Here is a 27,945-nt window from a genome sequence, read left to right as displayed (position 1 = left end):
TTCTGTGTCTTTTCAGTTTTACCGATCCCTGAACATCCGGATTGCGCTTGTGGGCTTGGAGGTGTGGACGCATGGGGACAAGTGTGAAGTTTCAGAGAATCCCTACTCTACCCTTTGGTCCTTTCTTAGTTGGAGGCGCAAGCTGCTTGCCCAGAAGAGCCATGACAATGCCCAGCTAATCACGTAAGTTGTCCTTTTCTGGTTGTGTTGCATCAGCTTTGGCTGCATAAGGGGTATTCTGCCTGCCATAGGGATATTAAGTTCACCCATTCTTTCCCCAGGGGAGAATATTAGTTGTGCAAGAGCTCTACTGCTCCCTGGCCAGATAACCAGGCACTTTTCAGACCCAGCACACTTTGAAAAAAAAAAAAATGTTAAAAAGCCTAAGAATGATAAAAGTCCTGTGACGCGTTTCCCACCCATGTGAGAAAATGGGCCTCACCCATAATCAGCTGAGCAGCTGAGGCACTTGAGTGTGTGGGGAGTGGATGACACTTGGTCACAGCTGACAGCCTGAAACGGATGTTCTTCTAGCACATCAGCTGCGCTCCCACCACATGGTGCAGGCCCTCAGGTCCTTCACGTGCCTCTCCAAGCATCTCAGGACTCAGAGCCTGGGGAGGTCAAAATGGCAGACTGCAGGACCAAGATGAGAAGGCTTGGTCAGAGGATGCTGGCCAAGGACTGTGTTGAGTTTTCAACTGCCTCAGAGGGTAAAGAATACTGACAGAGCCCAGGCAGTAGGTGACAGCCCCCCAAGGGGCATTGGTGTATATCAGTGTTGGCCCTCCTGGGTAATTTGAGGTGGTTACAATAAAAGGCACATAGATAATAAACTTTTACTTCTTTCCCTTGAACACAGCTGAGTCAACAGGCATTTCAACCCTGATACCCTAATTTACTCTATCATAACAACTGGGATTTCCAGTATTTCCTTGTCCCTAAAACCTGAGTGGTCATGTGAGGACCATCTGCTGACTGAGCAAGTCTTTGTTTACTGAAACATTTGGCCTGAACTTTTGGATGGAACACCTTGAATCTGTTTACAGTAGGGCTTCTCCAAGCCAAGTGTAGGTTTGTAAAGTAACAAGAAGGGCTTCATACAGTTTTGCAGATAACTGAATTTATTAAGGAGACATTTATCAGACATTCATTTATTCCCCCTTGCCTACTCTGCTTGTATGCAACAGAGGGGGACTTGTTAGATTGGGGGAAACCGAAGCTGGCTGTTGACATGTTAGGCTCACCATTGAAGAACAGAGGCGAAAACAGCTCATCATCCCTGCATCCAGCTGTGGTTTGTGAGGCTCCCAAAGAGATGCAGCTGTTTCCTTGGCCCTTGTGTGATTTGAGGATGAAACATCAACCCCACAGCTGCTACCCAGCATCTCCACTTTTGCCCTTAAGATACATGCCACCGGTGGTTAGGCCTGGACCCCTGGCCACTGGTGGAAGTGGACATGACTCACTTGGGCACCGTAGCCTGTGCCACACCTTTTTCCCCTACTCCTGCCTCTGACCACTCTTCATGAATCAGGAAAGGGGCACAGCTTTTCAAACCCTGTCTTCTTCCTTTCAGAGTCTTTGGGCACATTGTGAGGGCAAAGTGACCTTTTTTCTATGCTTCCAAGAGAATAAGGGAGAGGAAGTAAGAGGTGTGGTATCCTGAAAGTTGCCCAGTTGGCTGGGTTACCAGGCTGTCCCCTTAGGAATAATCTGAAAATGTCAATGGGGTTAGTGCACAGCATGGTGGCCATTCACTCCTGTCCCAGGGGAACAGCTCTCTCAGCCCCCACCTGAATTACGTATCTTTTTCCTTCCTGCAGGGGCAGATCCTTTCAAGGTACCACTATTGGCCTGGCCCCACTCATGGCTATGTGCTCCGTGTACCAATCTGGAGGTGTCAGCATGGTGAGTTTCAGACCATACACTGGTACTACATAAAGGGACAGTGACTCCTGAGATAGGAGGCCAGCTCTGAAAAACCAATTTGATGTTTATAAAAAAAAAAAAACACATTAAAAAGAGTGAATGTTTCAAATGAGGTTATTAGGCCCTAAGGATGCTAAATTGTCATTCATCCTAATTTACATTAGTTTTTTAGCAATTATATAAACAGACCTGTAGATCTCTCATGTATTATTCCACACCTGAGACTGAAGGAGTAAAAACAGGAATTCAGGATAGAGAACAGGGGTGGAAATATTTCAGTTTAGGCCTTTAGTCCTTAGGTATTACATTGTGAAATGAGAACCTATATCAAGAGTCACAATTAGGAGATTTCTGTCTTTTGAAATTCTGACTTGGTGAGATAGGTTTTTTTTGTTTTGTTTATTTGGTTATATAGCTGTGGCTGGCTTGAAACTCATAGTATAGTCCAGGCTGGCCTCAGACTTGCTATCTAGCTGAAGATGACCTTAAGTTCTGCTCTTCTTATGTTCTGGGACTTAAGGCATGCCCCACCATGCCTGGTAGAAATATCCTTTTTGCTGCCTTTGTTCTTCTGGGTTTTTTTGTTTGTTTGTTTGTTTGTTTTGTTTTGTTTTTGAGATGGCTCTCACTATATATTACCCAGCCTGGTTCCAAACATCTGGGTTTGAATCTCCTGCCTCAGCATCTCCTTTACCTGGACTACATCAGTGCAACAGCTCTACTTGTTCTTTCTGTTTGTTTCCTTTTCAAGTTGTTTTTTGTTTGTTTTGTTTTGATGATTAAGAGCACACACTGTGTCAGTTTGGGCATGTGGTGCTCTCAGAAAACAGTGAGCCAGGTGTACCAACTGCTCAACTCAAGGTGCTATTCAAGGGATGCCTCAACAGGCCATTCACAGTCTGTGACTTAGAAGAGCACAGGAAACACAGTGTTCTAAGCAAATGATTTCCTGATGAGGACAGTGGCTGTAGACTCCTTAATAGCAAGTTCTATCGAGAGAGCCAATGAACTCACTGATAGGGGAATCAGAGGAGAGACATCAGGCTCAGATAATGAAAAGGCCTTCAAACCAGCTAGTGGTGGCACATGCCTTTAATCCCAGCATTTGGGAGGCAGAGGCAGGAGGGTCTCTTGAGTTCAAGGCCAGCCTGGTCTACAGAGTGAGTTCCAGGACAGCCAGAGTTATACAGAGAAACCCTGTCTCAAAACAAAACCAAAGCAGAGATAGAACCCTGACCTTGAATTGAACTCTCCTCTGAACAGGACCACTCTGAGAATGCCATTGGCGTGGCTTCCACGGTGGCTCATGAGATTGGCCACAACTTTGGCATGAGCCATGATTCTGCGCATTGCTGTTCTGCCAGCGCAGCTGATGGTGGGTGCATCATGGCAGCTGCCACTGGGTGAGTCAACCAGAAGGGTGAAGGTGGGGAGAAGAGTGGCCCAAGTTGTCTTCCTAGATGGCCCCAGTAAAAATTTTGAATTATTGATGAAGACAGTTACCATGAAATTTAGATGAAGTAGGCAGGTGTGCTGTGGGACACTGAGTTCCTTAAAGCAGGTTGGTGCTGGTAGAGCACTAGATGGAGCTACAGCCTGTAGTTTTCAGCAATTTTTTTTTTTTTTTTGAGAGTACACATGAGAAAGTGTCTTGCTTAGCCTAATCTTGAACTAGGGAATTTAGGCTCTCTGCCCATCTCAGTCATTCAAGTATCTGGGGCTTTAAGAATGTGCTACCACACCCATATGCCCAGTTCTTCATCAGGAAGTGTCTTAGTTAGGCTTTTCATTGCTGTGAAGAGATACCATGACCATGGCAACTCTTATAAAGAATATATTTAATTGGGGTGGCTCGTTTAAAGTTTCAGAGGTTCAGTCCATTATTATGATGGGAAACATGGCAGCATGCAGGTAGATAGTGGAACTGAGAGTTCTACATCTTGCAACAGGATGTGGACTGACAGTCACACTAAGGGAAGCTTGAGCAAAGGAAACCTCGAAGCCCACCCCCACAGTGACACACTTCCTCCAACAAGGCCACACCTCCTAATAGTGCTACTCCTTTGGGGGCCGTTTTCTTTCAAACCACCAGAGGAAGAGGTCATGTTTTGATCAGAACCACATCCCCTAGTCCTTCCATGTCAACATGGTCAGTGCTGCTGTATCCCAGGCTTCTTTGGAAGTTCTGGAGTTTATAGAACAAGGGGAGAAGGGGACCTCCACCCACTCCTCAGGGAAGCCATGATATGAGCAAGACTACTGAGTCTCCAGCAGATTTTCTGAACCAGAGCTTTTGAAAGTGGAGAGCTTATCTTCTTGCGTCTGTACTTGGCATACATCATGGCAGGTTCAGAACTTGAGCAACTCCCCAGAAGGCATTGTAGTAGAATTCTTCTTATACTCCTTCATTCCAAACCCTTGGCATCTGCTTATGCTTTCTAGAGAATGGTGGTTCAAGGCAGCTTTCTTGTTTGTAGCACTAGTGTTTGCTCACCACTCCTTGACTTCTGTGACACCAAAAGGATGTTGGTGACATGTGGGATACAACTCCATGGGCATATCCAAATCCCTTTGAGTTCATAGTTGAAGTCCACCCCTTTCATTCATCAATTCCAATAGAGCAGTGGTTTTCAACCTTCCTAATGCTGGGCCACTTTGATACAGATCCTCATGGTGTGGTGACCCCAACAATAAAATTATTTTGTTGCTACTTCATAACTGTAATAACAGTGTAAATATCTGATATGTGACCCTAAAGGGATCATGACCCACAGGTCGTGCTGCAGTAGAGTACCTGTAGACCAGTGGGTGACAGTTACATTCATTACTACTCTAATCTGTTTTTATGTTATTCACACACTGTAGTAGGTTAATGTAGCAAATTACTTGGCAGCACACTGGGTAGTATTGGAGGAAGCATCCAGTGCTTAACCTTTAATTGGTGAGAATTAAGGGCCAGGCCTTACCTGGGTCTTTTTACAGACCCATATTGTGATACTAGCAGTTTCCCCATACTTAAATCTTGTGCTATGCAGCTGTGTGATTTTCCTATACATGCCTATGATGATTTAATTTATAAAGTAGGTACAGTAAGAGGTTAAAAATAGTAACTCAAAATAAACTAAAATGTTTAAAACAGTGACGATAATAGACGTTACTTCACACTTAGAAACTTCTAGAAATGGGCAAGTCCTATTTAATATTTTCAAGACCCCTGTTGACTATGGGTAACCAAAACCATGGACAGCAAAGCTGCAGATAAGGGAACTGCCTCACTTTTGCTTCCTTTTCATAGCAGCAGGCGACTTGGGAGCTTTCATACACACTCTTACGATAGAGACCACACATTTGTGTACTAGCTGATCGAGTTTGCTTATCAGGAGAACAGAGATCATCCCTTTTAGCCCATGAGTAAATTAAACCCATGATCTCTGGCTTTCTGGTTCTGGTTTTTGTCAAGAGAAAAGAGATACCCATCTGGCATTGAATTGGCTGGTGTTCTGTTCAGCTCTCAGTATGGAAACGTGTCTTACTGTGCTTACTGCCCTTTACCTACTCCATCATGGAAAGGACGGAAATTGCCTTTTTCATTTTTAATAAGAGAAATGTAACAGTATGGCATGCTTATCATTTCACGATTCAGGGTAAAAGAATTCTAAGTTCATGTATTGGTGAATGTCCAGGTGGGGCAGAGGGCATGGGTAGGGTTTTCATTCAGGTGAAGTTAGCCTTCTGGGTGGCAGGACAGCAAGCCATGTGGTGTGCTTAAACTCTCTACTAATGTCTCCTTGTTCTCTGTCAGGCACCCTTTCCCCAAAGTGTTCAGCTGGTGCAACAGGAGGGAGCTGGACAGGTACCTGCAGTCAGGAGGTGGGATGTGTCTCTCCAACATGCCAGATACTAGGACTCTGTATGGAGGCAGGCGGTGTGGCAATGGGTACCTGGAAGATGGTGAAGAATGTGACTGTGGGGAGGAAGAGGTAAGTGTCAGGGCCATGCTAGAGAGAGGGGAAACTCTGCATTGTTTTCAGAGCTTAAGGACATCGAGAGGACAACATGACAGATCATTTCCGAGTTGCCAGCATTTCTTACACATGACTACCACAGACCCTTTGTGTGTAAGATGTAGACAGTGGGTCTGCCAGGTGGACAGTCTCCCTGGTCTCTGCAGCTGTGAACAGCACAGTCATGTCCAAGATCAGGGTGGAGACCTCTTATGAGCCACTGCTCTAGCCACAGACCATGATCCCAGAGCACGTAGGCTTGCTCCTCCCGGAGCCCCAGATGCTGTCATTGGCCCTCCAGCTGCACTGAATTTACTCTGAAGGCCACACAGCCAGCCGAGAAGCTCATGAGCAGGAGCATGGTGTAGGCCTGGGGCAAAGCCTTAAGATAACAAGCTCGCACGCTGTTGAGTCTGGAGAAGAGAAGATTCAAAGGGAATGCTGCATGTGTGGGAAGGGCAGCCGAGGAAGGAGAAGCAGAACTCTTCGTGGATAGGCCTTTTCCTCCTTCGCAGCTTCAGAATGAGTGTGGAGAGCATACACCCTAGTTGTCATTTTTATCAGAAACATGTTTTTCTGCCCCCTCAAAAGTAAAAAAGCAGAACTAGATTGTTTCATCTCTATTTTTTGAAGTATGAGAAAGTGTATGTTAACCCATGCTTGACAGCTGGTGAACAGGAGGTGATGTTTGGGCGTGAGACTGGAGGTATCCAAATAATCTCTATACAAGATGTCTTTTTGGTTTTTTACATTTATTTAGTATGTGTGCGCACACATGTGTGTAGGTCAGGGAATAATGACAGAGCTCTCCCTCCCTCCCCTTTCACTGTGTGGAATCCAGGGATCAAACTCAGGTCTTCACACACTGAGCCATCTTCTGGCCTTGTGTTTAAATAGAACCCTGTAACTTTCAGAATAAAAGAACCAGTGAAAGACTGAGAACCGTGAACAAAAAGCAAGGATCAGCCCTGGCCCTTTAGCAAAGAGGGAGCTCAGTTAAGAACAGTGTGGGTGGTAGGATTTTGATTTTGCAAGCTCAGTATGATCTCATAATTACGGGATAATACCTACCCAGAATCACCACATAGTCCCACTAAGTTGTGGTTTCTCCAAGGAGGTACACCTGTGTCTTTTCTCTGGCTATTACGCATTGTCTTAACCAAGAGCTGCCAAGTGATGGTCTAGTGAGGAGTTCTGGGGAGCAGAAAGCAGGACACACCAGGCAGGCTGGGGATGGAGGAGGCAAGGGTGCCCCCTGCTGGGCTCCTACTCTTGCCCTGCTGCTGCAGAGGCTAAAAGCTATCTGTTGCCTGCCTTTGCAGGAGTGTAAAAACCCTTGCTGCAATGCCTCCAACTGTACTCTGAAGGAAGGGGCTGAGTGTGCCCATGGTTCCTGCTGTCACCAGTGTAAGGTGAGTGCCCCTTTCCCCCTCTCTCGGGCTTTGAGATGACAGGTTAGTGGGTTATGACTGTTTCAGCATGCATCAAAAGTTCTAGACATAGGGCTTGGGAGGGTGGCTCGTGGTAGAACCTGTGCTGTTGTTGGTAATTTTTATTTTTTTGGCTCTTTGGGGAGCCTGCCACCCAGCTCCCAAATAAATATACACAGAGACTTATTGTTACTTATAAATGTCAGGCCTCAGTTTGGCTTGTTTCTTGCCAACTTTTCTTAAATTATCCTGTCTACCTTTTGCCTCTGTACTTTTACCTTTCTCTATTTCTATCTACCTTTTCTTTCCTTCTTATTTAATGTCTGGCTATGTAGTTGGTTGGCTAGCCCCTTCTTTTCTCAGTCCTCCATCTCTTTCCCAGATTTCTCTTCCTTTTTATTCTCTCTGCCTGGCAACCCTGCCTATCCTTTCTCCTGCCTTGCTATTGACCATTCAGCTCTTTATTAGACCATCAGGTATTTTAGACGGGCAGAGTAACACAGCTTCACAGAGTTAAACAAATGCAACATGAAAGAATGCAGCACACCTTTGCATCATTCAACACAGCATAAACAAATGTAACACATCTTAAAATAATATCCCACAACTCTGCTGTCACGCTCAAGGACCTGGATTCAACCCTAGCATTGGAAGGATGGGAAAGGAGAGAGAGAGAGAGAGAGAGAGAGAGAGAGAGAGAGTGTGTGTGTGTGTATGTGTGTGTGTTACATATTTGGAACTGAGAATGTCCCTTCAACTAATCATACTGTTTTCCACCCTGGGCCTCCTTGTGTTCAAATCACACCAAGAAGTATACATACATAGTACATTCATATATAATACATACATACATATGTATACACACATATATGTATATATGTATATATATATGCTCTATATAAGATTAAGATATATATTTAAGATACATATCTTTTTATTTTGAGATAAGAGCTCACTAAATTATTCAGAGTGGCCTTGAACTTACTCTGGAGTCTAGGCAAGTACTGATATCACCCTCCCCCTGCCAGGAGGGATTGTAGGCCTCAGCTACCAGGCCCAGCTCCACTTCATTTTTACCTGAACACATTAAAAAGAAAAACCATGATTTTGATTTCCATCAATAGTCACCTTGGTAGATGTCAAGCACGAGGCTGAGGATTTTATGTGGGATGTCTGACTCAATCTTTACAAAGGCCCCATGGAGTATATATTTCTGCCTTTGTTTTAAGGGGAGGAAATGAGGTCATTATGACATTCATGATGTATTCCAGATTCCACTGGGGCCAGAATCCAGTTCTCCCTGACTTTGAAGCCCACTTTCCTGATATCAACACTGGAAATAAATTATTACTATTAGTAACCACATAGCACAAAATAAGAAAACCTTTTAAATCTAAATCCTATAATTCAGGAAGTTCCAAAATATGAAAAAAAAAAAGTTTTGGTGATAAAATCCGACCAAATGGGTATGAGACTAATTATAGTCCTTATGGAAAAAAAATTACATAAAGTCAATATTTTATTTCATTTTAATATTGGTTATAAAGCTTATTTTAGGTCTTACTGGGTTATATAATTCACATACATAGTGGTAAATATATATTTGCAATTCTATACATCTATTCATGCAGATTTCTACATATACATTGTTAGGCATATATATGTACATATATACATACACAAACTATTAATGATATTTGAACTTTTTTTTTTCAAGACAGAGTTTGTCTGTAGCTTTGGAGCCAGTCCTGAAACTTACTTTGTAGAGTAGGCTGGCCTCGAACTCACAGAGATCCACCTGCCTCTGCCTCCCGGGTGCTGGGATTAAAGGTTTGATGCTAGTTTCAAGAACAAAACAAGAATGTTGTAAATTGAAAACTTACACAAATGCCAGTTTTCTGTGTGGGGGTATGTGTGTGTGTGCATGAGCATATAAGCACATATCAGGGCACTGATCTACCACATGCCACGAGACTTCAAATATATTGTGTTTCAGATCTTCATATAAGACTGTCATACAACCTAAATGATGTCCCAATGACACTTAAGTGAAGCTGCATAAAGGCAGCTATGATTGCCAAGGCACAGAGTAAACTAGAAATTGTCACTTAAATATTGCTTCCCACCTGCTTCCTAAGCCTGCTGTGAAAAGGAAGTGAGTTGCATTTGTTTTTGTGGATACAGTTTTGAAAGTGCACAATCACTGTTCATATCAGAAGCCCATGATGGCTTAAGCTAAGGAAGTCATGTGGTAAGTGCTGTGGTATCAAGGCAATAAAGAGGTGCGTTGCGTGGATGTGATGATGATGAGCTCTTGGCTGAAAGGGTTGAGGGTCAGGGAAGAAATAACTACTTTTCTCTTCTTGTTCTTCAACTCAGCTGGTGGCCCCTGGAACCCTGTGTCGTGAGCAGGTGCGGCAGTGTGACCTTCCCGAGTTCTGCACCGGCAAGTCTCCCCACTGCCCCACCAACTTCTACCAGATGGATGGCACCCCCTGTGAGGGTGGCCAGGCCTACTGCTACAATGGCATGTGCCTCACTTACCAGGAGCAGTGCCAGCAGCTGTGGGGACCGGGTAAGGACCCTCCTGGAGAGCGTGTTCTCTTCCACCCACCACTTTTGAGCCAAGCTTCCCATTGGCCACTTAGCATGGCCTAGCATCTTGACTTCAGAGCATCCTCAAATACCACCTCTCATCCTATTAGCTCAAGGGAGACATCCAGGGGCAGCCAGGTGACAGCATTCTTCCCAGTCCTTTGAGGTTTTTAATTTGGACAGTTCTAAAGGGGTGTTGGGTAGCAATACCTACTCCCCGTTCCACACTGATGAAGCAGAAATGGAGACTAAAAGATTCCAAACATCTTTAAGGTACAAAAGATGTTCAACTTTAGTCATACTGAGGGAAAGCAAATTGTAACTACCATGAAGTAAAGTTTTTTTTTTTTTTATGTATCAGATCACAAATACAGCAAGTGATATAATAATAGCAACAACTATCATAACATGGCATTGTGGAGGGTATGATGAGGAAACAGATAGACCTCTATAGAAAGGTTTAGGGACAGCAAAATTTTGAATGCACTCACTGGTCCCATTAATTACATCGGGCTTAAATTTTTTCCACTCACCCTTTTTTTCTGAGACTTTTTACATGGTATGGAATATATGAAAATATAAAAAGGTATCTGCAGGATTTATTGATAATAAATCATAAGGAAATTTATTTTAAAAGAATCTTTCATGTATATATATATACACATATATATATAGTGTTGCCATAGCAAATTTGCACTTTAATAAGTGGGTTTACTTGTTTGTTTTTACATAAACAATTAAATCTTGCCTAAATAGTTGATGGTGCGGGACATAGAGTGCCTTCAGCGGTTTTTAGAGTTAATTGATATTGTAATTTTATAGTTGTCAATGATGGAAACATCAACTCTTGTGGATATGTGGTATAAAAATTTCTGAAGTATGTTTAGGGCTGTACCATAAATTGTTGGAAATTTTGTTTTAACCCTAAATCATGATTCATTTAGTGATTTTTATTTTTATTCTTTGAGACAGGGTCTCACTGTGAATTTCCTGTTGGCCTAAAATGTACTATGTAGTGTAGGCTGGCCTTCAATTCCCAGAGATCCACCTGTCTCTGCCTCTCAAGCTGGGACTAAAGGGTGGCTAGTGTCTTTGCTTATTTTTTGTTTGTTTTTAAAGAAACTCAAGTCTTAAACTCAAGCTGAAATTTTATAGATCAAACATTCTAACAAAATATTAACATTAATCTGGTGTTTAACTCCTGAGGTATAACAGTAGGGAAACATTAAGTCTTTGTTTTCCTTGATTAACCCACTGAATGAGAGAGCATATGAACAATAAAAACACGACCATTCATAATACAAAGTAGGCTCAAGTCTGAGCTGAGGGGTCTCAGTGGCATTCATTAGTTGTATGCAAAGTGTACAAGTGTGTTGAGAATCATAGATGTTATAAAGTCACGTGATGCAGTATGGGCGTGAGCTCTGCCAGAAACACCTTGGACTTATTACACACTCTGTTTTTAATTAGTGGTCATTGCACACTCAGAAACCCTCTACTGTTGCCTCCTTCCCCACATTCGGGTATGGGATTCCATCTGTCACCATTTTCAAAACCTGGGAATTAGCTGGTACATGCCTTTAATCCCAGCATTAGGGAGGCAGAGGCAGGCAGATCTTTGAGTTTAAGGCCAAACTGGTCTACAAAGCTACACAGAGGAAACCCTATCTTGAAAAACAAAAATCAAAAACGAAGAAAGAGGAGGGGGGAGGAGGAGGGAAGGGAAGGAAGGAAAGAAAGAAAGAAAAGAATTAGCCTCCAGTTGCTGATGGAGGTGAAGATGTTTGCAAAGATGTTTATTACACTGTTGCTAGTTGGTGCCCTGTAGTATGGGCCAATTAAATTTAACCCACTCAATTCATGCAACTGAATGTCATGCTGCTGAATTCTGCACACTGAATATTATCATCCCCTGCAGCAAACTAAGTCAAAACAAAAAGTGCATAACAGAGAGAAGATGCTTCCACTCCTTATCGCCTTCTCTCAAGATGATGCCCCAGAATTTAATATAAGGAATGCGAAAGATAAAGATGATTTTTTAAAATAGAAAACACAGTTAAAGATTGCTGTTTTTCTATGATATAGGAGAGAGAAAAACAGGGTGGATATTAAGGGGAAAAATGTAAAGATATGTTTTAGCTCTTTAATGTCTGGGGCATAGGTTACTAATCTTTTGCAGGCCAGAAACAGGACAGCCTTTCTTCATTAGCGAGCAGGATTAGCATGCAACTGTCATAGGTGCACGTCTTCAATGAAGTGTTAAAACCCATCTAAAATATTTTGTCTGAATTAGTCTTGGGGGAATATGGAAGTATAACATTATCTGAGGTTAGCCCTGCTATTGGGAGCCGCTGGCACACTGACAGGCCTTTCTTGTATACCTAGGAGCCCGACCTGCCCTCGATCTCTGTTTTGAGAGGGTGAATGCAGCTGGAGACACGTATGGAAACTGTGGCAAGGGCTTGAATGGCAAATACAGGAAGTGCAGCCCCAGGTGAGGACCACAGCACTGCTCCCATTGGAAGAAGAGTGACCAAGTGATCCCAGCTCTCTCTGTCCTCTTCACTCCTACCTGGCTTGGTGTGGTTGGCCCCCAACTGGCTCTTAAACAAGCCAGTGAAAGCCTGTCTGTATCTGTTCTCTGTCTGTTGTTTGGTAATGCACTGTTCTGTTGACTCTAAGCAAGTCAAAAAGAGGAGTGGGCAGCATTGCTTCCTAGGAAGTTGATCAGGGTTGCTTTGGGAACTCTTTTAGAGCAGGGCAAGACAGCTGGATATGGTGGCATAGGCCTTTTTAAAACCAGTATTCAGAGGCAGGCGCAAGCAGATTTCTGTGAGTTTGAAGCCAGCTTGATATACAAAGTGAATTCTAGGACAGCCAGAGATGTTATACAGAGAAATTCTGTCTTTAAAAAATAAATTAAAAAAAAAAAATAAAGCAGAGCAGGAGATGTCTGTTTTGAACCATTTTTCTGCAGAGTGCTAAAATTATGCCCTGTTCTAAGACCCATGTCTGAATCACTTATTGCAGCCACTAACCCCTCTCTTCACCTACTCACCTTCCCAGCACTGTTGAAGATTCACCACATGCAAGATGCACATGCAAGTGGTTCTCAACCTTCCTAACGCTGCAACCCTTTAATACAGTTCCTCATGCTGTGGTGACCCCAACCATAAAATTATTTCCATTGCTACTTCATAACTGTAGTTTTGGTATGAGTTGTAATATAAATATTTGTTTTCTGATGATCTCAGGTGACCTCTCTGAAAGGGTCATTCCACCCCCAAAGGGGGTACGAGCCACAGTTTGAGAAACACTGGTCTAGAGCAATGTGATAATCAATGTAATAGTTAATGACTTGGAGCATTTTCCCCAAGAAGTTCTTTGGTTGAATTCTGGCCAGGGTGGGAAGTCACACTGGTGTGTAAAAAGAGTGTTTAAGGCACAGAGCTCAGAGGAAAAACTGGCAGTTGACAAGCCAATAGGTAGAGTAAGCCACAATTTGTGGGGAATAGAGGAGAGGGGGCCATGAGAAATGAGCATGGCTAGAGGAAAACAGGGTGGATTCCAAGAGGTTTAAAGGCATTGCTGGAAGAGTTTGGTCTCCTCCCATGGACACTGCAGTCAGAGGCCTTGGTGTCTGGCAGGTCAGGATAGAAAGAGGTAGTAACATGAGTCAGGGAAGCTGTGTAGGAGGGAAGATTGATGGATTGAGGTGGTGCTCAACTCCAGGAGCAATGAAGAAGGGGGAGTCAGTGAGACCAAGCTCCTAGTTGGAGTGTCTGGGTGACACTGGGTGAATGGTTGTGTGGTGAGTAGAAGGTGACAGACATGACTCAGGTCATGCAGTCATCCTTGAAGTTAGGGCATCTTAAGTTCAGCTCTTGGCCTAGGTCAGAGGCAAGGGGAGCCTTCTGGCTCTACCTCAGGTCTTTACGCTGGGGTCCAGCCCACTCTCTGGTCCTTTGCCCAAGTCTATGTAAGCCTGCTGATTTTGTAACACTGAAGCTCTGCAGCCCCAGATCTTCCCCAGCCTTTCATACTGTCTTCTCTCCTGGCCCAGGGATGCCAAGTGTGGGAAGATCCAGTGTCAGAGCACCCAGGCCCGGCCCCTGGAATCCAACGCAGTATCGATTGACACCACCATCACTTTGAATGGGAGGCGGATCCACTGTCGGGGCACCCATGTCTACCGGGGTCCTGAGGAGGAGGAAGGGGAAGGTGACATGCTGGACCCAGGCCTGGTGATGACTGGGACCAAGTGTGGTCACAACCATGTGAGTCCTTCCCCCAGCCTCCCTCAGAAACTGAGATACAGAGACAAATTGAGAAGTGTGGGGTTTGTAGGAAGGTGCTTGGCTCCCAGAGTAATAGCATCCCACCCATAGGTGCCCACCCATAGACTATGAATTAGCCATGTAAATGAACTCACCACTATCATCTGTATCATTAGCTATCACATGGAACAGAAGTAGTCTAAGGGTCAGGGAAACCCAAGGAAAATAATGCCACCCATCTCATATATTTAATTATGTTAGTGAAGTTATAAAAAACATAGGAAACCCATGGCACAATGCCCAGCACAGAGTAAGCTGCTGCTACAACCATTATTTTCAGGCATAATACTAAAATTAGTATATATTCATTCTTGGATAGTGTGTAGGCGAGATAATTCTAGACTATAAACATGTCCTGATTGTTGATCGTAACATTTTAGCAGTGTTTGCTGTGTCTTCCCTAATCACAGAGGTGATCGCAGAATTACTCACTGTCCTGCTTTTTGAGATTCTTTGTGTTTCTAGCTATAATAATATATAAGTTCAAGAGCTACCTTTTGGGGTTCCTATTCATCCTGAGTACAAAACTCCCATACCCTAAGCCTCCCCCATTCCCTGATGCCCTGCTGATGGCTGCTTTTCCTGTCTGCAGATTTGCTTCGAGGGACAGTGCAGGAACACCTCCTTCTTTGAGACTGAAGGCTGTGGGAAAAAGTGCAATGGTCACGGGGTATGTGTGCAGAGGCCTGGGTTCCTGGGTCTTGGTGTCATGAGGGCATTGCCCTATGGGAGCTCACAGCTCTCCGGGTGCTGATACAGCTGCGGCCCCTCACTCTAGGTCTGCAACAACAACCAGAACTGTCATTGCTCCCATGGCTGGGCTCCACCTTTCTGTAACACTCCAGGAGATGGCGGCAGCATTGACAGTGGTCCTTTGCCCCCCAAGAGTAAGTGTTCTGCCTTTGTGAGAGCAATGGGGACCATGGGGTATGGGTGGTTGGTTGGCAAGAACCTTCAACCTGTTGACATTGCAATATGGCATTGTTGTCTACAAATGTGTTGGGCTGTGGTCATTGGTATACAGGAATGCATGGAGCCTGTGGGACATATGTTAGATTTGCCATTGCAGAGTCCAAGTTAAGTTGGCTGCACTCTCCTGGTTCTATAGGGAAGGAGCCAAGAAAGAGAGGCCTAGTCTAGTCAGAGAAAGCCATTTGCTCCTACCATAGCTTGGTCTTAGTTGCCTTTCTGTCCTTTTACTAGGAAAGAGAGAGATCAAAGGAGACTGTAGGCCATTAGATAGTCACATTTATTTGTGGGAGTAACTAGTAACTAGTCCTTTTAGGGAAAGCAGATGTTTTTATAGTTTTAGAGAAAGTCTGGGGGACCTCTACTCCTGTGATTTTCAAACTTTGTCTTTGAATAATTGCAAAGTAGTTAAAAAAAAAAAAAAAAAGGCTAAGAATTGGGCATGGTACTTCCTGCCTGTAATCCCAGCACTCAGGAGGTTGAGGCAGGGGAATTAATGCCGTTTTTGAGGCCAATCTGTGTCACACAGTGAGTTCCAGGCCAATCTGGGCAACACAGTGAGACTCTGTCTTAAAAGACAAACTAAATAATAACATACAAGAAGGAAGAACCCAAATATGTAAAATAGGGCAAAGTGGAGCTTCACCCGATGCAAGTCTACTTTGCATATTTAAATTTAAATTTGTGGAACTGTTGAGGTGGCTTTGGAACCAACTGTGAGGTTGAGGGTTGAGGGTGAGAGTTCTAGTCCTAAGGTATCTGAACCAGCATTTTCTGGCTACTGGTCTGCATCCAGGAAAATCATGGCGCAGGCTGATTTTCTGAAAATCCATTAGCTGGAAGCTAGTGACAAATGACAGAGTCTGAACTGCATTGGAGAGAATCTCTGCAGTTGAAAGAAATGACTGTGGGGCTTTTCTAGGGAAGCCAGAGGGCCTGGCTCCTTACGCTAGTAGTAGTGCCCTAAAATCAGTTGTACAAATGAGAATCAGATGTCTGAAGAATCTAGGCTGTATGACTTTACTGTAGGCAGAATAGCCTCTAATTCTCTCACTTGTGCTGTCTTTTGGCAGGTGTGGGTCCTATGATAGCCGGGGTGTTTTCAGCCTTCTTCTTGCTAGCTGTCCTGGTACTGCTATTCCATTGTTATAGACAGAGCCACAAACTGGGCAAGCCTTCAGCCCTCCCTTTCAAGCTGCGGCAGCAGTTCAGGTAGGACAGGGTGCTATGCCCACCAGGACTTGGGGGGAGGGGTCCCTTCTAGATCACAGAACCCTTGTGGAAAAGTTGGTGGTGGTGGGTCTAATTCTGGGAAGATGTATGCAGGGGACCTGCCACCTTCATCCATTCTGCCCCTCTTTGTCACCGTGGCAGACATTGTTAGGTGATGGCTGGAAGTGATTTCTACTGAGTGTGGTTAATACTTGTGAATTCTTCTCCCTAGAAAGTACTTCCCCAATTCAAATCGGTGCATGACATAAAACCTATTTATCTTCCTTCGCCTGCTTAATTTATACCTTAGTTTTTTTGGTTGTGAGCCTAGCCTTTAACGGCTGAGCCATCTCTCCAGCCCTATATTTCTTAAAGAGCAGCAAACTCTAGCAACAGAGAAGGGATGACAAGCTAAAGTCAGTCCCTGGAATAGGTAGGCATTAACCCAAGAAGACAAATGATTAATTCATTTAGATATTGACTGAGCATATTCTCAAGAGTCCTGTTAAATGTCCTTGTGCTGAAAGGTTTTTTTTCTGCCCTGAATCCTTCTGGATCCATGCCTGTTTGGGGCAGGGAGTGAAGGTGGGGGCGGGGGTGGGATATTGCATAATGGCTAATGAATTTCTGTCTCCTTACTGAGAGGGGCTAAGGCTGATCCCTTCCTTGGGCTTCTCCCCTAGCCACATGTGTTAGGAGATGGGTTTGAGAGGGTCATCCTACTCTCTCCTGAGGAGGGTAATTAGATTTGTCAGTTGGCCTGGGCCAAAGAGCTCAGTCCACATGGCTCTGAATATCTCCCTCCTTCCTGTCCCCTATTCCTTGTTTGCAGTTGTCCCTTCAGGGTGTCTCAGAATGGTGGAACTGGCCATGCCAACCCAACTTTCAAGTTGCAGACTCCCCAGGGCAAGCGAAAGGTAAGGGCTTTGTGCCATTGGGCTTCATTGATTTCCTTTCTTAGGTTTCCTAAGACCTTCTGGGTGTCCATGGGGTTGGTAATAAAAGTCATTTTATTGGCCTGGGAGACACATCAGTTGGTTCTGTAGCCCGGGATCTGAAGGGCTGAATAAGTTAGCTTTTCTGTCCTGTCTTCAAATGAGGCTGTGGTCACCTCATTGACACACATACACAGACAGGATTCCTCATCTTAGCTGTTCCTTGTCTCCTACAGGTGGCCAACACCCCCGAAACTCTCCGGAAGCCCTCCCACCCTCCTCCCCGGCCCCCTCCAGACTACTTGCGTGTTGAATCCCCACCTGCACCATTGCCAGCACATCTGAACAAGGCGGCCAGGAGCTCCCCAGAAACTGGGGCTCGTGTAGAAAGAAAGGAGTCAGCTAGGAGGCCTCCCCCAAGCCGGCCCATGCCCCCTGCACCTAACTGCCTACTGTCCCAGGTAAATGAGTTCTCGGTAACCCTGGGCTGAGGACATTGTCCGTAGCAGGGCTCCTGCAATGAGGGACAATGGAGGCTGGGGTGATGCACTGGTTAGGTTTGACCAGTTTTTCTTTGTTCTGGTGAATCCAATGGGCTTCCAGAAGTTTAGCAGTAAGAGGAAGAAGTACCTTCCCTGGACAGTCCCTACGCCACATGATGTTTTTGTCCTATTTGATTTTCACCCATTTTGTACCCCAAATGATGTTCTTTCAGTTCCCTAAGCTCTTTTCCCCTCCAGGTCATTACAGATGCTGTTTTGCCTCACACGTACCCACGTCCCTTTGCTTGGCCAGCTCCTATTCATCCTCAGTTGTGACCTTAGATAACACTCCCCCGTGGGGGCTTTTCTTACCTTGTAGGACTGAGCTTTGTGCTCTGTCTTTCTCATTGTACCCAACCCCTACAACGTGTACCTACCAGCTGGTTCCCACTCATCGCAGAGTCTTACTAAAGGGTACACCCTGATGCCTTGCTTATCCGAGGGGGTCTCTGGGAGGTGACAGATCTAGACTGGCCCCCTCCTCTGTAGCTGGTACTTACAACTTGGAGCCATCACCCAGTGACTGGTTTGCTTAGACTGTCTACTCTGGTATAAGTTCCCCAGTGAAGACGTGGGTTTTTCTTGAGCAGTGGCCCAGCATGGTAGCTTCTAGACCTGACTGTGTGTTTGGTATTAAGGGTCTCATTTCTTTTGGCATGATCCAGAGGAGTCCCCAGGGCTTAGGCTTCTTTGATCACAACAACCACAGGGACAATAAGCATTTGGTATGATCCCTAGGGCATGGGGCAATGAGAGTTTGGCAGAGCTGAAGGTGTCAGGCTGGGTTCTGTGCTGTGAAACTGCTGTTCCTAATTTCCTGTGTGTGAGGCAGGGGTGTACAAATCCACGCGGGGGGGAGAGATTGACTCAATGCATCTCAGACTGAGCATGCCCAGACTCATTCCTACCTAGTCACTTTAAGCACTACTCCATGCCACCAAGATAGGTATGCCTCCAAATGTGCCTGCTCTCATTATATTCCGTAGTTTAGTGGATCCTCACCATGCTCTTCTGGCTTGTGGCAGATTATTCTCTTCTCTGTTAAGTCTTGGCTGTGCTTATTTGTGCGACAAGAATGAGGTTATGGTATCAAACTGGCCGCTTGTGCTGAGAGGCCCAGGGCATACGTCCTGATAAGGCTCCTATGTGGATAACAACCAGCAAGGGCTCACTTTGCAGTTTCCCAACTGTGACCTGATGCCCACACCCCACTGTCTTTCCCTGGAAGGCCTGAGTTCTGAGTTCTCTGGTGCAGTATAGGTTCCACCGTGTACCGTCCACCCCCAAGATCAGCATCCCTTGGAAAGGGGAGGGCTGACATACGTGGCTTTTGGGTCTCAGGCATTTTTTGACTTCTCTGAGCTTCAGGTTTTGCTCTGGGAAGTAATTCTTGTAGGAAAACCAACTCTGCAATGTTTTGCCTTCGGCACACTTGCCCCATGCCTATGTTGGAGTTCACTAGTGCCCCTCTCAGGCAGGCTAAGGAACTGGCTTTCCTCAAATCTCATCAGCTTGGGGGCAGGCTATGCTTGCCCCTTAAAATTTTGTTTTTCAAATCACAAAAGAAGCACGTTTGTTTAAAGAAGCTGAGTAGTGGCGTTGGAGAGATGGCTCCATGGTTACGAGTACTTGTTGCTCCTGCTGGACCTGGGTTCTGTTCCTAGCACCCACATCAGTGAGTTCCGAGGGCACCTGAACACACAGGACAGAAACTCACACATACACATAACCAAAAATAATACAAATAGCTGGGTAGGGTGGTGCACACCTTTAATCTAGGCACTTGGGAGTCTAAGACAGGTAGATTGCTGTGAGTTCAAGGCCAGCCTAATCTACACAGTGAAACAGAACAGCCAGGGCTATGTAGAAAGTCCCTGATGCAAAGCAACAATAACAACAATGGTAATAATAATCCTCTATAGTTAAACAATTGGAGTTGCACAGAAATATATATCTATTTTAGGAAGTTTGAATAGATCGTTTATTTTATGTGCTTGCTGTTGAACTGATGGCTTCCTGTGTATTAGCTGCCCAGAAAGCCTGCAATGGCTCCATGAACACTGGGCAGAGAGGGCCCCCTGGCCCTGCCTGTGTTCTAATTCTAGTCAGAGGTGGCTAGAGAGAGAAAATAAAAGCCTGGCAAATTATTTAGGTTGATAAAGGATGTGAAAAGTAACTGATTAAAATACAATGGCTTAGAGGAACCACATGCTAGGGATAAAGTTAGGTAATAGTAAGGGGAATTTTGCCTTATTGAGAAGGTGAAAAATAATCATTGTGCCATGTATAGACGACAAAAGAAAAAATAATCCAAACACCCACTTAGACCCCATCCCAGGTAGCCCTCTGTTGTCCGTTTCCTCTGGCCCTTTCCTGGCTGTCTCTGTTTATTTCTGTTGACCATAGGCAGGGGCATGGTGGTCTGTTCTGTACTCACTCCTTTGTCAGGTCCATTTCAGCTCCTCTTGTAGCTGACTGTCCTCATTAGCCCGTATCCACCTGCTTTGTTCCTTGTGCTTACTGGAGCCCATGCCACTGTCTAATTTCACATTTTTCCTCTCTCTGTGGAAACTTCTCTGCTGTTGTAAACGGTGGACAGAGAATATCCTTGTAGAGCAGCCTTGTGCACCATGCATAGTCTCTAACATGGCCAACAGGAAGTTTCACATCGGAAAATGGTCATTTAATTATCTGCTTATTTATTTATTTTAGATTTGAGACAGGCTCTCATATATATCCCTGGCAGGCCCAGAATACTATGTAGAGCAGCCTGGCCTTGAATTCACAGAAATCCACCTGCTTCTATGTCCTGAGTGCTTGAATTACAAGTGTACACATCATGCCATGGCCCTATCTGTAATTTTAATAGATAGAGCCAATTTGTTTTTCAAACAGTTCTTATTTTTTTTCTTAGCATGTAAATATATTATACCCCCCCACACACACATGCAAGTTCTTTAAAAATGAGGCCATCTAGTATGTATATTATTTGCTTTTGATCCATAAGATGTTAGGTATATTTTCTTTTGAAAGGAGCCCCTCAAACGAGGCATTTTGCTTCCTCCAGGATTTCTCTCGGCCTCGACCACCCCAGAAGGCACTTCCAGCAAACCCTGTGCCAGGCCACAGGAATGTCCCCAGGCCAGAAGGTGCATCCCTGCTGCAGTCATCTACTGTTGGTCCTCAGCCTCCCCGGCCTCCCACAGTATCTGTTCCAAAGGTGAGTCCACAGAAGGACCCAGAAATACCAGCAGGGGAAGTGTGTGGCTGAGAACCCTGAGCTAAGCTTCTACAACAGAAGCAGGAACAAGGCCTTGCTTGGGGGACTGTTTGGCTAGACCTTACATGAGCGAAGTGTGATTTGCCTTCATTTGAGAGTGAAGGCATTACTGTCAGTTAGATGCTTGAGTTCTGGTGGCTTCCAACTACCTCAGCACCTGAACAGCTAGGCTACCTTGAGTGAGTCCTTGTCTTGATAAGAAGGCTTAAGATGGGCTAGCAAGGTGATTCAGCCAGAAAGGTCATTTTGAAAAAGGCGTAAGAATCAGTAGGGACCAGCTTCATAATGTTGCCATGAAGTAAAGTCATTAGTTTACATAAGCCTGTCCGCTTATGTCCCTTTCCTTAATGTATCTCTATGGTGCCATGTTCTTAGCTTAGTCTGAGGAGTTGGGTCAGAAGGAGTGAGGCAAGAAGGCCAGTCGTCATACCCACATTCCCATAAAGCACTGGGAAACTATTGTGCTGAAGCTTGACGAAAGGGGGCGCGTTCTAGCTTTGGGGGTGGGCACACATCTTGCTCTCACTGCGCAGGCTGCTGGCCCTGGAAAGCAGCACAGGAACACACTTCTGTGACTGTCAAAGGCAAGAGGACAGTTGCCCAGTCACGCTGACCAGCACTGAGGTCACATCTTTCCATTCCTTTTTCCTTCCAGCTTCCCGAGTACAGATCACAGAGGGCTGGAGGAATAACTAGCTCCAAGATCTAGAACTGTCCAGAAGTTTCTTGTTTCCCTTGAAGACTCTGGATGCCATGGAAGGTCCACAAGAAAGAAGCCTGCTCGGCCACCTTGAAGCTTCTCTAGCCTCCTGGAACCCCCTCATCTCCAGAATCTCCCTTCTTACCCCAGTGCCTCCTGTGTTCTCTGAGGCCAAGAGGGGCTTCTGCATGCTGTCCTGTGCAATATACAGCTCTGGTAGGAAAGGGGAGCAGATGGCGGAAGATGGGGAAGATTCTCCTTCAGCCACCTAGCCAAGAGCTACCAGTGATGGTCAGGGAAGTCTTGAGCTGGGGGTGGGGGTGGAGGTCCTCCTTCCGTGCCGAGCTTGGAGAAGGCTCCACCCAGGTCCAATGCTGGCAGGTACACACGAGGGCTTCTGTTGTTTGACCTCTCTCTGGGATCCCCAGGCTACGCTACACAGAGGCTGGGTCTTACCTGTCTCTTAGCTTTTAGGGACTGAGGAAGCCACTGCTGCCTCCCCACCCCAGGACTTGGTCAAGGTGCCTGTTTCTGGTTATGGCTGCATGTGACAAGCCATGCTCCCTTCCCCTGCCATCCCTCACATTCCCATATTTACACGGGTCACTCTCTGACTCAGACAGGTACTATTTGTAGGCAGTGTAGACAACAGTGGGGCGTGGTCAGCCCGTGTCCCCTCTGAGCCATGATGCCAAAGGTTGCTAGACTCTCAGAATCCCCTGTTCTACATCCCCATTGTTCCATGTGTCACCTTCTCTCTTCCAGCCTCTCTGTCCTATGGTGCTTTGATGGTGTCCCACAGCAGGTCCTGACTTGCTGGTGACCATATGCCTGTGACCAACAAATCAGGGTCCTGCCTCATGGGGTAGGCACTGGACTTTCTGCACTGGATCTCAAGAGCATTGAGCTGAGTGGGTTTGGGAGAGAGAGAGAGAGAGAGAGAGAGAGAGAGAGAGAGAGAGAGAGAGAGAGAGAGAGAGAGAGAGCTCTGCATGTACTTGTGTATTTTGGCTGCAAGTAGGAAACAGGGCCCCCTTCTTTTTTTCTGACCTACATCCTAGGTGAAGATCTCCAGGCAGGGCAGCCACAGGTATACTGAGGGGATAGACATGTCTGGGAGCTGTTATTAGGAAAGTATTCACAGGGGCACCAGCCCTTTCCTAGTGGTTAGCTCTGAGGCGGGACTGTTGACTCTGGACAGGTAGGTAGCCAGCTTCTTTGGAACATGGCTCAACAACCATGGTGAACCAGATCAGGGCAGGGGCCCCACCTCTCTTCAACCAGGGTCTTATCATGTGCTTGCATTGGTTCTCTCCTGGTTACTGCCTATATGGGGTCCTCACGGGAAGAGCTCTGGGAAGGCATCTTGGTGCTCTGCTAGTTAGTGTAGTTCCTACATAATTGCTGGGCTTGGCCTCTGAGAGCCCATCTTCCATCCCCAAAAAGGTGCTGACTACCATGCCAGAAGGTCCTCTAGAGGCCTCCCTGCCACCACAGCAAGCAGTTGTTAGCTCTTGGAAACCTCTCTGAGGAGGAGGCAAGCCTTTGACTCCTGCTTGCCACCTCAAGGCCTCCTGACATTTCTTTGCAGAGTGACTGCCAGTGTCATGCATGCTTGTGGGATTGTGGACAGTGGGGGGTGCATGTCTGGGAGGTAGAAAGATCTCAGGAAACCACCTTTCTCCTTGGAGTGACTGTGCGACTGTGCTGTTCACACTCTGACTCCCTGAGATGTGATGCAAAAGGTCACATGGGCCTAGGTCCCTTTTCTGCCACCTGACAGCTTTTCATTTAAGCGCTACACCAAATGCCTAGTCCTAAAAACACCCTGTTGCCACAAAAACAAAACAAAACAAAACAAATCACTTCCCTTAAACCCAACCCTGTACCTCCTAGATGTTCTTGTGGGCCGTGCAGCCTTTCTCCCTCAGCTCAGGAGGCAGTGGCCCTGAGTGACAGTGCCACAGCAGCAGTACCAGCATGAGCCTTGTGAACCTCAAGCCTTTGTCCCTTCACCCATAGCAGAAGAAGACCCATTCCCTTGCCCTTTGGTAATCATTTCCTTTTTATTTTTCCTTTTCATTGCTATGATACCACCTCCATCCATAAAATTATACTGTGAAATACTATGAATAAGAAGATGGCAAAACAATTTTTTTTTTAATTTGGTAGACATGTTGGCAGCTACTCTACTTACAACTTCATTCCTGCCTGTTATCCAAAAGCTGCGGAGGCTGCCACAAGTAGGAACCCCTTCCCTTCTGCACCGTGAAGTGTCCTGTGCAGATACATCTAGACTTGGAGGGTAGAGTTTATCTCAAAGGATTGTTTGCCACTTAGGAGGGGAAAGAGAATATTACCACAGGGAGAGGAGAGGATGGTTACAACAGAACACTTCAGTCAACCTACCCCATCTGTGGGCATCCAAGGCTCCAACAGCCTTTTCTTGTGCATAGAGTGAGCAGGATTAGAAATAGCTGTTCTATGCCCAGTCACTATAGAGATGCTTGCCAACACTGGGGTTGGTCAAAACCAAGGCTCTGGTGGACTGACGGAAGTTCAGAGTTCAGTTTGTAGCTGGGTGTGATGGCACATGCCTTTAGTCCCAACAAAGGCAGATGATCTCTGAGTTCAAGGCCAGCCTGGTCTACAAAGTGAGTTCAAGGCCAGTCTGGTTTACAAAATGCGTTCCAGGACAGCTAGGGTCACACAGAGAAACCCTGTTTCCAAAACCAAAATTATTTGAGACAGGATCTCATATATCCCAGGTTGGCTTTCAATTCATTAAAAGGGCAAGGATGACTTTAGAATTCCTGAGTGTTTTCCTCTTACCGAGTGCTAAGACTACAAGTATGTGCCACCACACTTGGTTTATGTGGTCCTGGGTTCAAATCCAGATCTTCATGCATGCCTATGCAAACACTCTACCAACTGAGATACATCCCCAGTCCAGGCTATAAATGTTCAGAGAAGCTAAATTAGCTGCCCGCCAACTTTAGAACCCTAAAGCCATTTCTGACCTGTAAACCTCAGGTCTCTAGTCCCTTCCAAGTTGCAACTTCCTGCTTGCTTTCTGTTCCTTTTAGCCTTGGTGACTTCCACCTGTAAGAGAAAAAGCCCTTTCCTATCCCTGCTTCAAAACTTTGTAGATTTTAAGGTCTGAATATTCTCTGCCGTGCAACAGTTCCTGTCACTCTGCAGTAAACCTTTTCCACAGTGTCTCCCCTAGGTTCAGTTCATTTGCTTATTTGACAAGGCAGGTTCGAGACTTACATTCTTCAGATTGGAGGCATATTCTAAAGCTAGTTATTTTGTGAAATGCATGTAGTGACAGGCCCCAAAGGACTCCACACCCAAGCCAGGGAACACGAACTGGAAAGGTACCCCTTCTCTAGGGACGCCAACTAGAGGTTGTAGACTCCAAGCCCAACACCCCAGCGTCATGCCCCCAGTGTCCTCTTGTATGACTGTGTGTACGCCTGTGTCTGGGATCCAGGGCAAATGTGAATTTTCTTTTTATTTGGGAGATTGTTCACAGGAAATAGTCCTCTCCCCTCTTGTCCTCCTATTGATTGTTTACAATATTTGTACATCTATGCAAAAATACTTGAATGGGCCGTGGTGCCTTGTTTTGTTATTTTTTGTTTGTTTTTTTCTCCTTGTTTGTATTTAATTAAAACAGATTGTCATTGGAAAACATGCACCATCTGGACAGCTCTTTTGTGTGTGTGCTGTGTCAGTATTCCACTGCTTGGACCACTTAGGACACGTGATTTGTACTTCTCAGCAAGAGATCCCCCAGAGACCACCAGTCTTCCTGTGAGGCAATGACCTGAACCATAGTGAAGCTCAGGTTTCCCCATGTCCAGGAGAGAGGGTTGCTTGCTGTTTCTGTGCAGAAGATGGTCTGGCTTCATTAGATTTTGGGTCATCAAAGGCATTAATGATCTTGAGATTCTAGTACACTCTTCAATACTATTGCCTTTAAAAGGCAGCTGAGATGCTCTGTTGCCATCTCTCCTTACTAGTGGGAGTGTTTGAATGAAGCAGGGAGACTTAGTGAGGGTCTCTCGGGCTGCATGGACAGGCTCCGGCGAGCCAGGTTGTGTGCACTTATGATTCCCAGGGCTTGTGTGAAAACAGCACATACTGATGGTGCCTCCCGCCAGAGGAATATTCACTGAGGGATTAGCCCATGCAAGATGCTTTGGAATATTTTCCTTCATGTGGGTTACTGTGGTGGTCTGAACAAAACTGGCCCCCATGGACTCGTGGACTGACTGGCATTATTGGAGGTGTGGCCTTATTGGAGTAGGTGTGGCCTTCTTGGAGGAAGTTCGTCATCAATAGGGGCAGACTTTGAAGTTTCAAGCTCAGTGGCTCACTCTCTCTTCTTACTGCCTATGGATCCAGATGTAGAGCTCTTGGTTCCATGTCTGCCTGCAAGCAACCATGCTTCCCACTCTGATGATAATGGACTGAGCCTCTGAACTATAAGCCAGTCCAATGAAATGTTTTCCTTATAGAAGTTGCCATGGTCATGGTGTCTCTTCCTAGCAATAGAAACCTTAACTAAGGTGTAGTCATCAGAAGCATCCATTCCAACAGCAACCTTCCTACTTGAGTGAAGACAGATATGTGAAAGACATGGGAGATCAGGGACTGGCCTCCCAGCATATTAGAGGGACCCTAGTGCTGTGAATGTGCTCCCTGTTCAAGGAAGATCAAGACATTCGTCAAGTAAACACACTCTGAAGTCTTTATTCTTGACCCCAGAGCCCATGCTCTCAAAACCCTTAGCTTACTGCCATACCCACGGTCCAATGTGTTGCATTGATTTCAGTTACAGTCAGAAATCCACATTCATTAAAGTACTGGGATTGGAAATGGAAGGTCCAGGGGCCCAGAGTGTTGATTTGCCCTAAGAGCTTGCCCAAGGCTAGAAGGGGTTTGACATGGGTGTGGTTGCACTTAGGGGGATCAGATATGAACACAGCAAATAGGCAGGGAGATTGACAAACACTACCTGCACTGCAGATCACTGTCCCACAGACTGGCTTCTAATTTCACTCTTTTGTGGTCCTTCCTTTCACAGCTAGAAGAAACTGGAGAAAAAAAAAGGATCCCAATTCTCTCTTTAGCTGCTGTTACATGCATGCCTCTGGCCAAATGTGAGGTCATCAAAGATGGCCCCCAGAGCAAGTGATGGAGGAGGAGTCCTGGCATGCTTCTTCCTGAACAGCTAGTATGTCAGTGGAGACTGACTAAGTCTTAGTTGGGTCAACAAGGCTGTACCAATCCCACACTCCCATTTCCTTACTGACATTCAAAGCCAACCCTACTAGCTATGGCTCAGAAATTTTCCCACACCTTTTTGGGCCTGGATTCTTGTTTGGGTCTTAGAGTCAGCCCAAAAGTTACTTCCAGGTTTCCAGAGAGCCCATGACTCCATCCTGCCAATCTTGACATTGTCCCTCATATTCTCCCCCACCTTCCCAAGTCATATTATAGTCAACTTCTTGATGAAATGGAAATCACATTCTGCTGAATTCCAGAGTAACAGCAAAATGTTGTTCTCTTCCCAGAGAAGGCTAGGAGTTTGGCCCTCAGAGCTGGCCTAGGAGGCATCCCCTGCTGTTGTTGAATTCTATGGTTACAGTGTGCATGTGTCGATGACTGGTGCCTTGGAGTGGATAGAGAGAGTGAAGAGGGGTAGTGATGCTTGGGACATGGGCAGCAAGATGTGACCTCCAGGCTAGAGTGCTTGGAGAATGAACTAGTTGAAACTTCCCTGAGACATCAGGTGGCTTTCACAGTAAGAAGGTCAGCTGGGGTCTTGCTCCTATCTCCAGGAAACACCAGGCTACCTGGCACCAAAATGTGTACCTTGGGATGGTGAGGGGCCCAGATTGCTCTGCAATCCTCCACAAACTCCCTTCTTGGGCTAAGGGCTGAGAAGTCCAGCTTGACAGGCCAATTGGTGCGAAGGATTTCCTGACATCTGATATC

General features: G+C 45.6%; 1 protein-coding gene across 4 annotated transcripts in view; it reads left to right on the top strand.

Moving 5' to 3' along the window:
* Window positions 1–25,633, top strand: part of Adam19 (ADAM metallopeptidase domain 19) — a 1,172,352-nt gene extending 1,146,719 nt beyond the window's left edge. For all 4 annotated transcript variants that reach the window (XM_051180873.1, XM_051180871.1, XM_051180874.1 and 1 more), the window contains 15 exons: window positions 17–183; window positions 1,827–1,911; window positions 3,196–3,335; window positions 5,735–5,912; window positions 7,259–7,348; window positions 9,746–9,941; window positions 12,347–12,455; window positions 14,025–14,238; window positions 14,891–14,968; window positions 15,077–15,185; window positions 16,341–16,479; window positions 17,312–17,396; window positions 17,651–17,875; window positions 21,024–21,176; window positions 21,892–25,633. In XM_051180873.1, the coding sequence (XP_051036830.1) occupies window positions 17–183; window positions 1,827–1,911; window positions 3,196–3,335; window positions 5,735–5,912; window positions 7,259–7,348; window positions 9,746–9,941; window positions 12,347–12,455; window positions 14,025–14,238; window positions 14,891–14,968; window positions 15,077–15,185; window positions 16,341–16,479; window positions 17,312–17,396; window positions 17,651–17,875; window positions 21,024–21,176; window positions 21,892–21,945 (2,022 nt within the window). In that variant the 3' untranslated portion in view covers window positions 21,946–25,633. The remainder of the gene's footprint in view (window positions 1–16; window positions 184–1,826; window positions 1,912–3,195; window positions 3,336–5,734; window positions 5,913–7,258; window positions 7,349–9,745; window positions 9,942–12,346; window positions 12,456–14,024; window positions 14,239–14,890; window positions 14,969–15,076; window positions 15,186–16,340; window positions 16,480–17,311; window positions 17,397–17,650; window positions 17,876–21,023; window positions 21,177–21,891) is intronic.
* The last annotated feature ends 2,312 nt before the right edge of the window (window positions 25,634–27,945 follow it).

This window comes from Phodopus roborovskii, unplaced genomic scaffold, assembly GCF_943737965.1.
Source record: "Phodopus roborovskii unplaced genomic scaffold, PHOROB, whole genome shotgun sequence".
In the NCBI taxonomy this organism is placed as follows: domain Eukaryota; kingdom Metazoa; phylum Chordata; class Mammalia; order Rodentia; family Cricetidae; genus Phodopus; species Phodopus roborovskii.
This window is presented reverse-complemented; position numbering and strand designations above follow the sequence as displayed.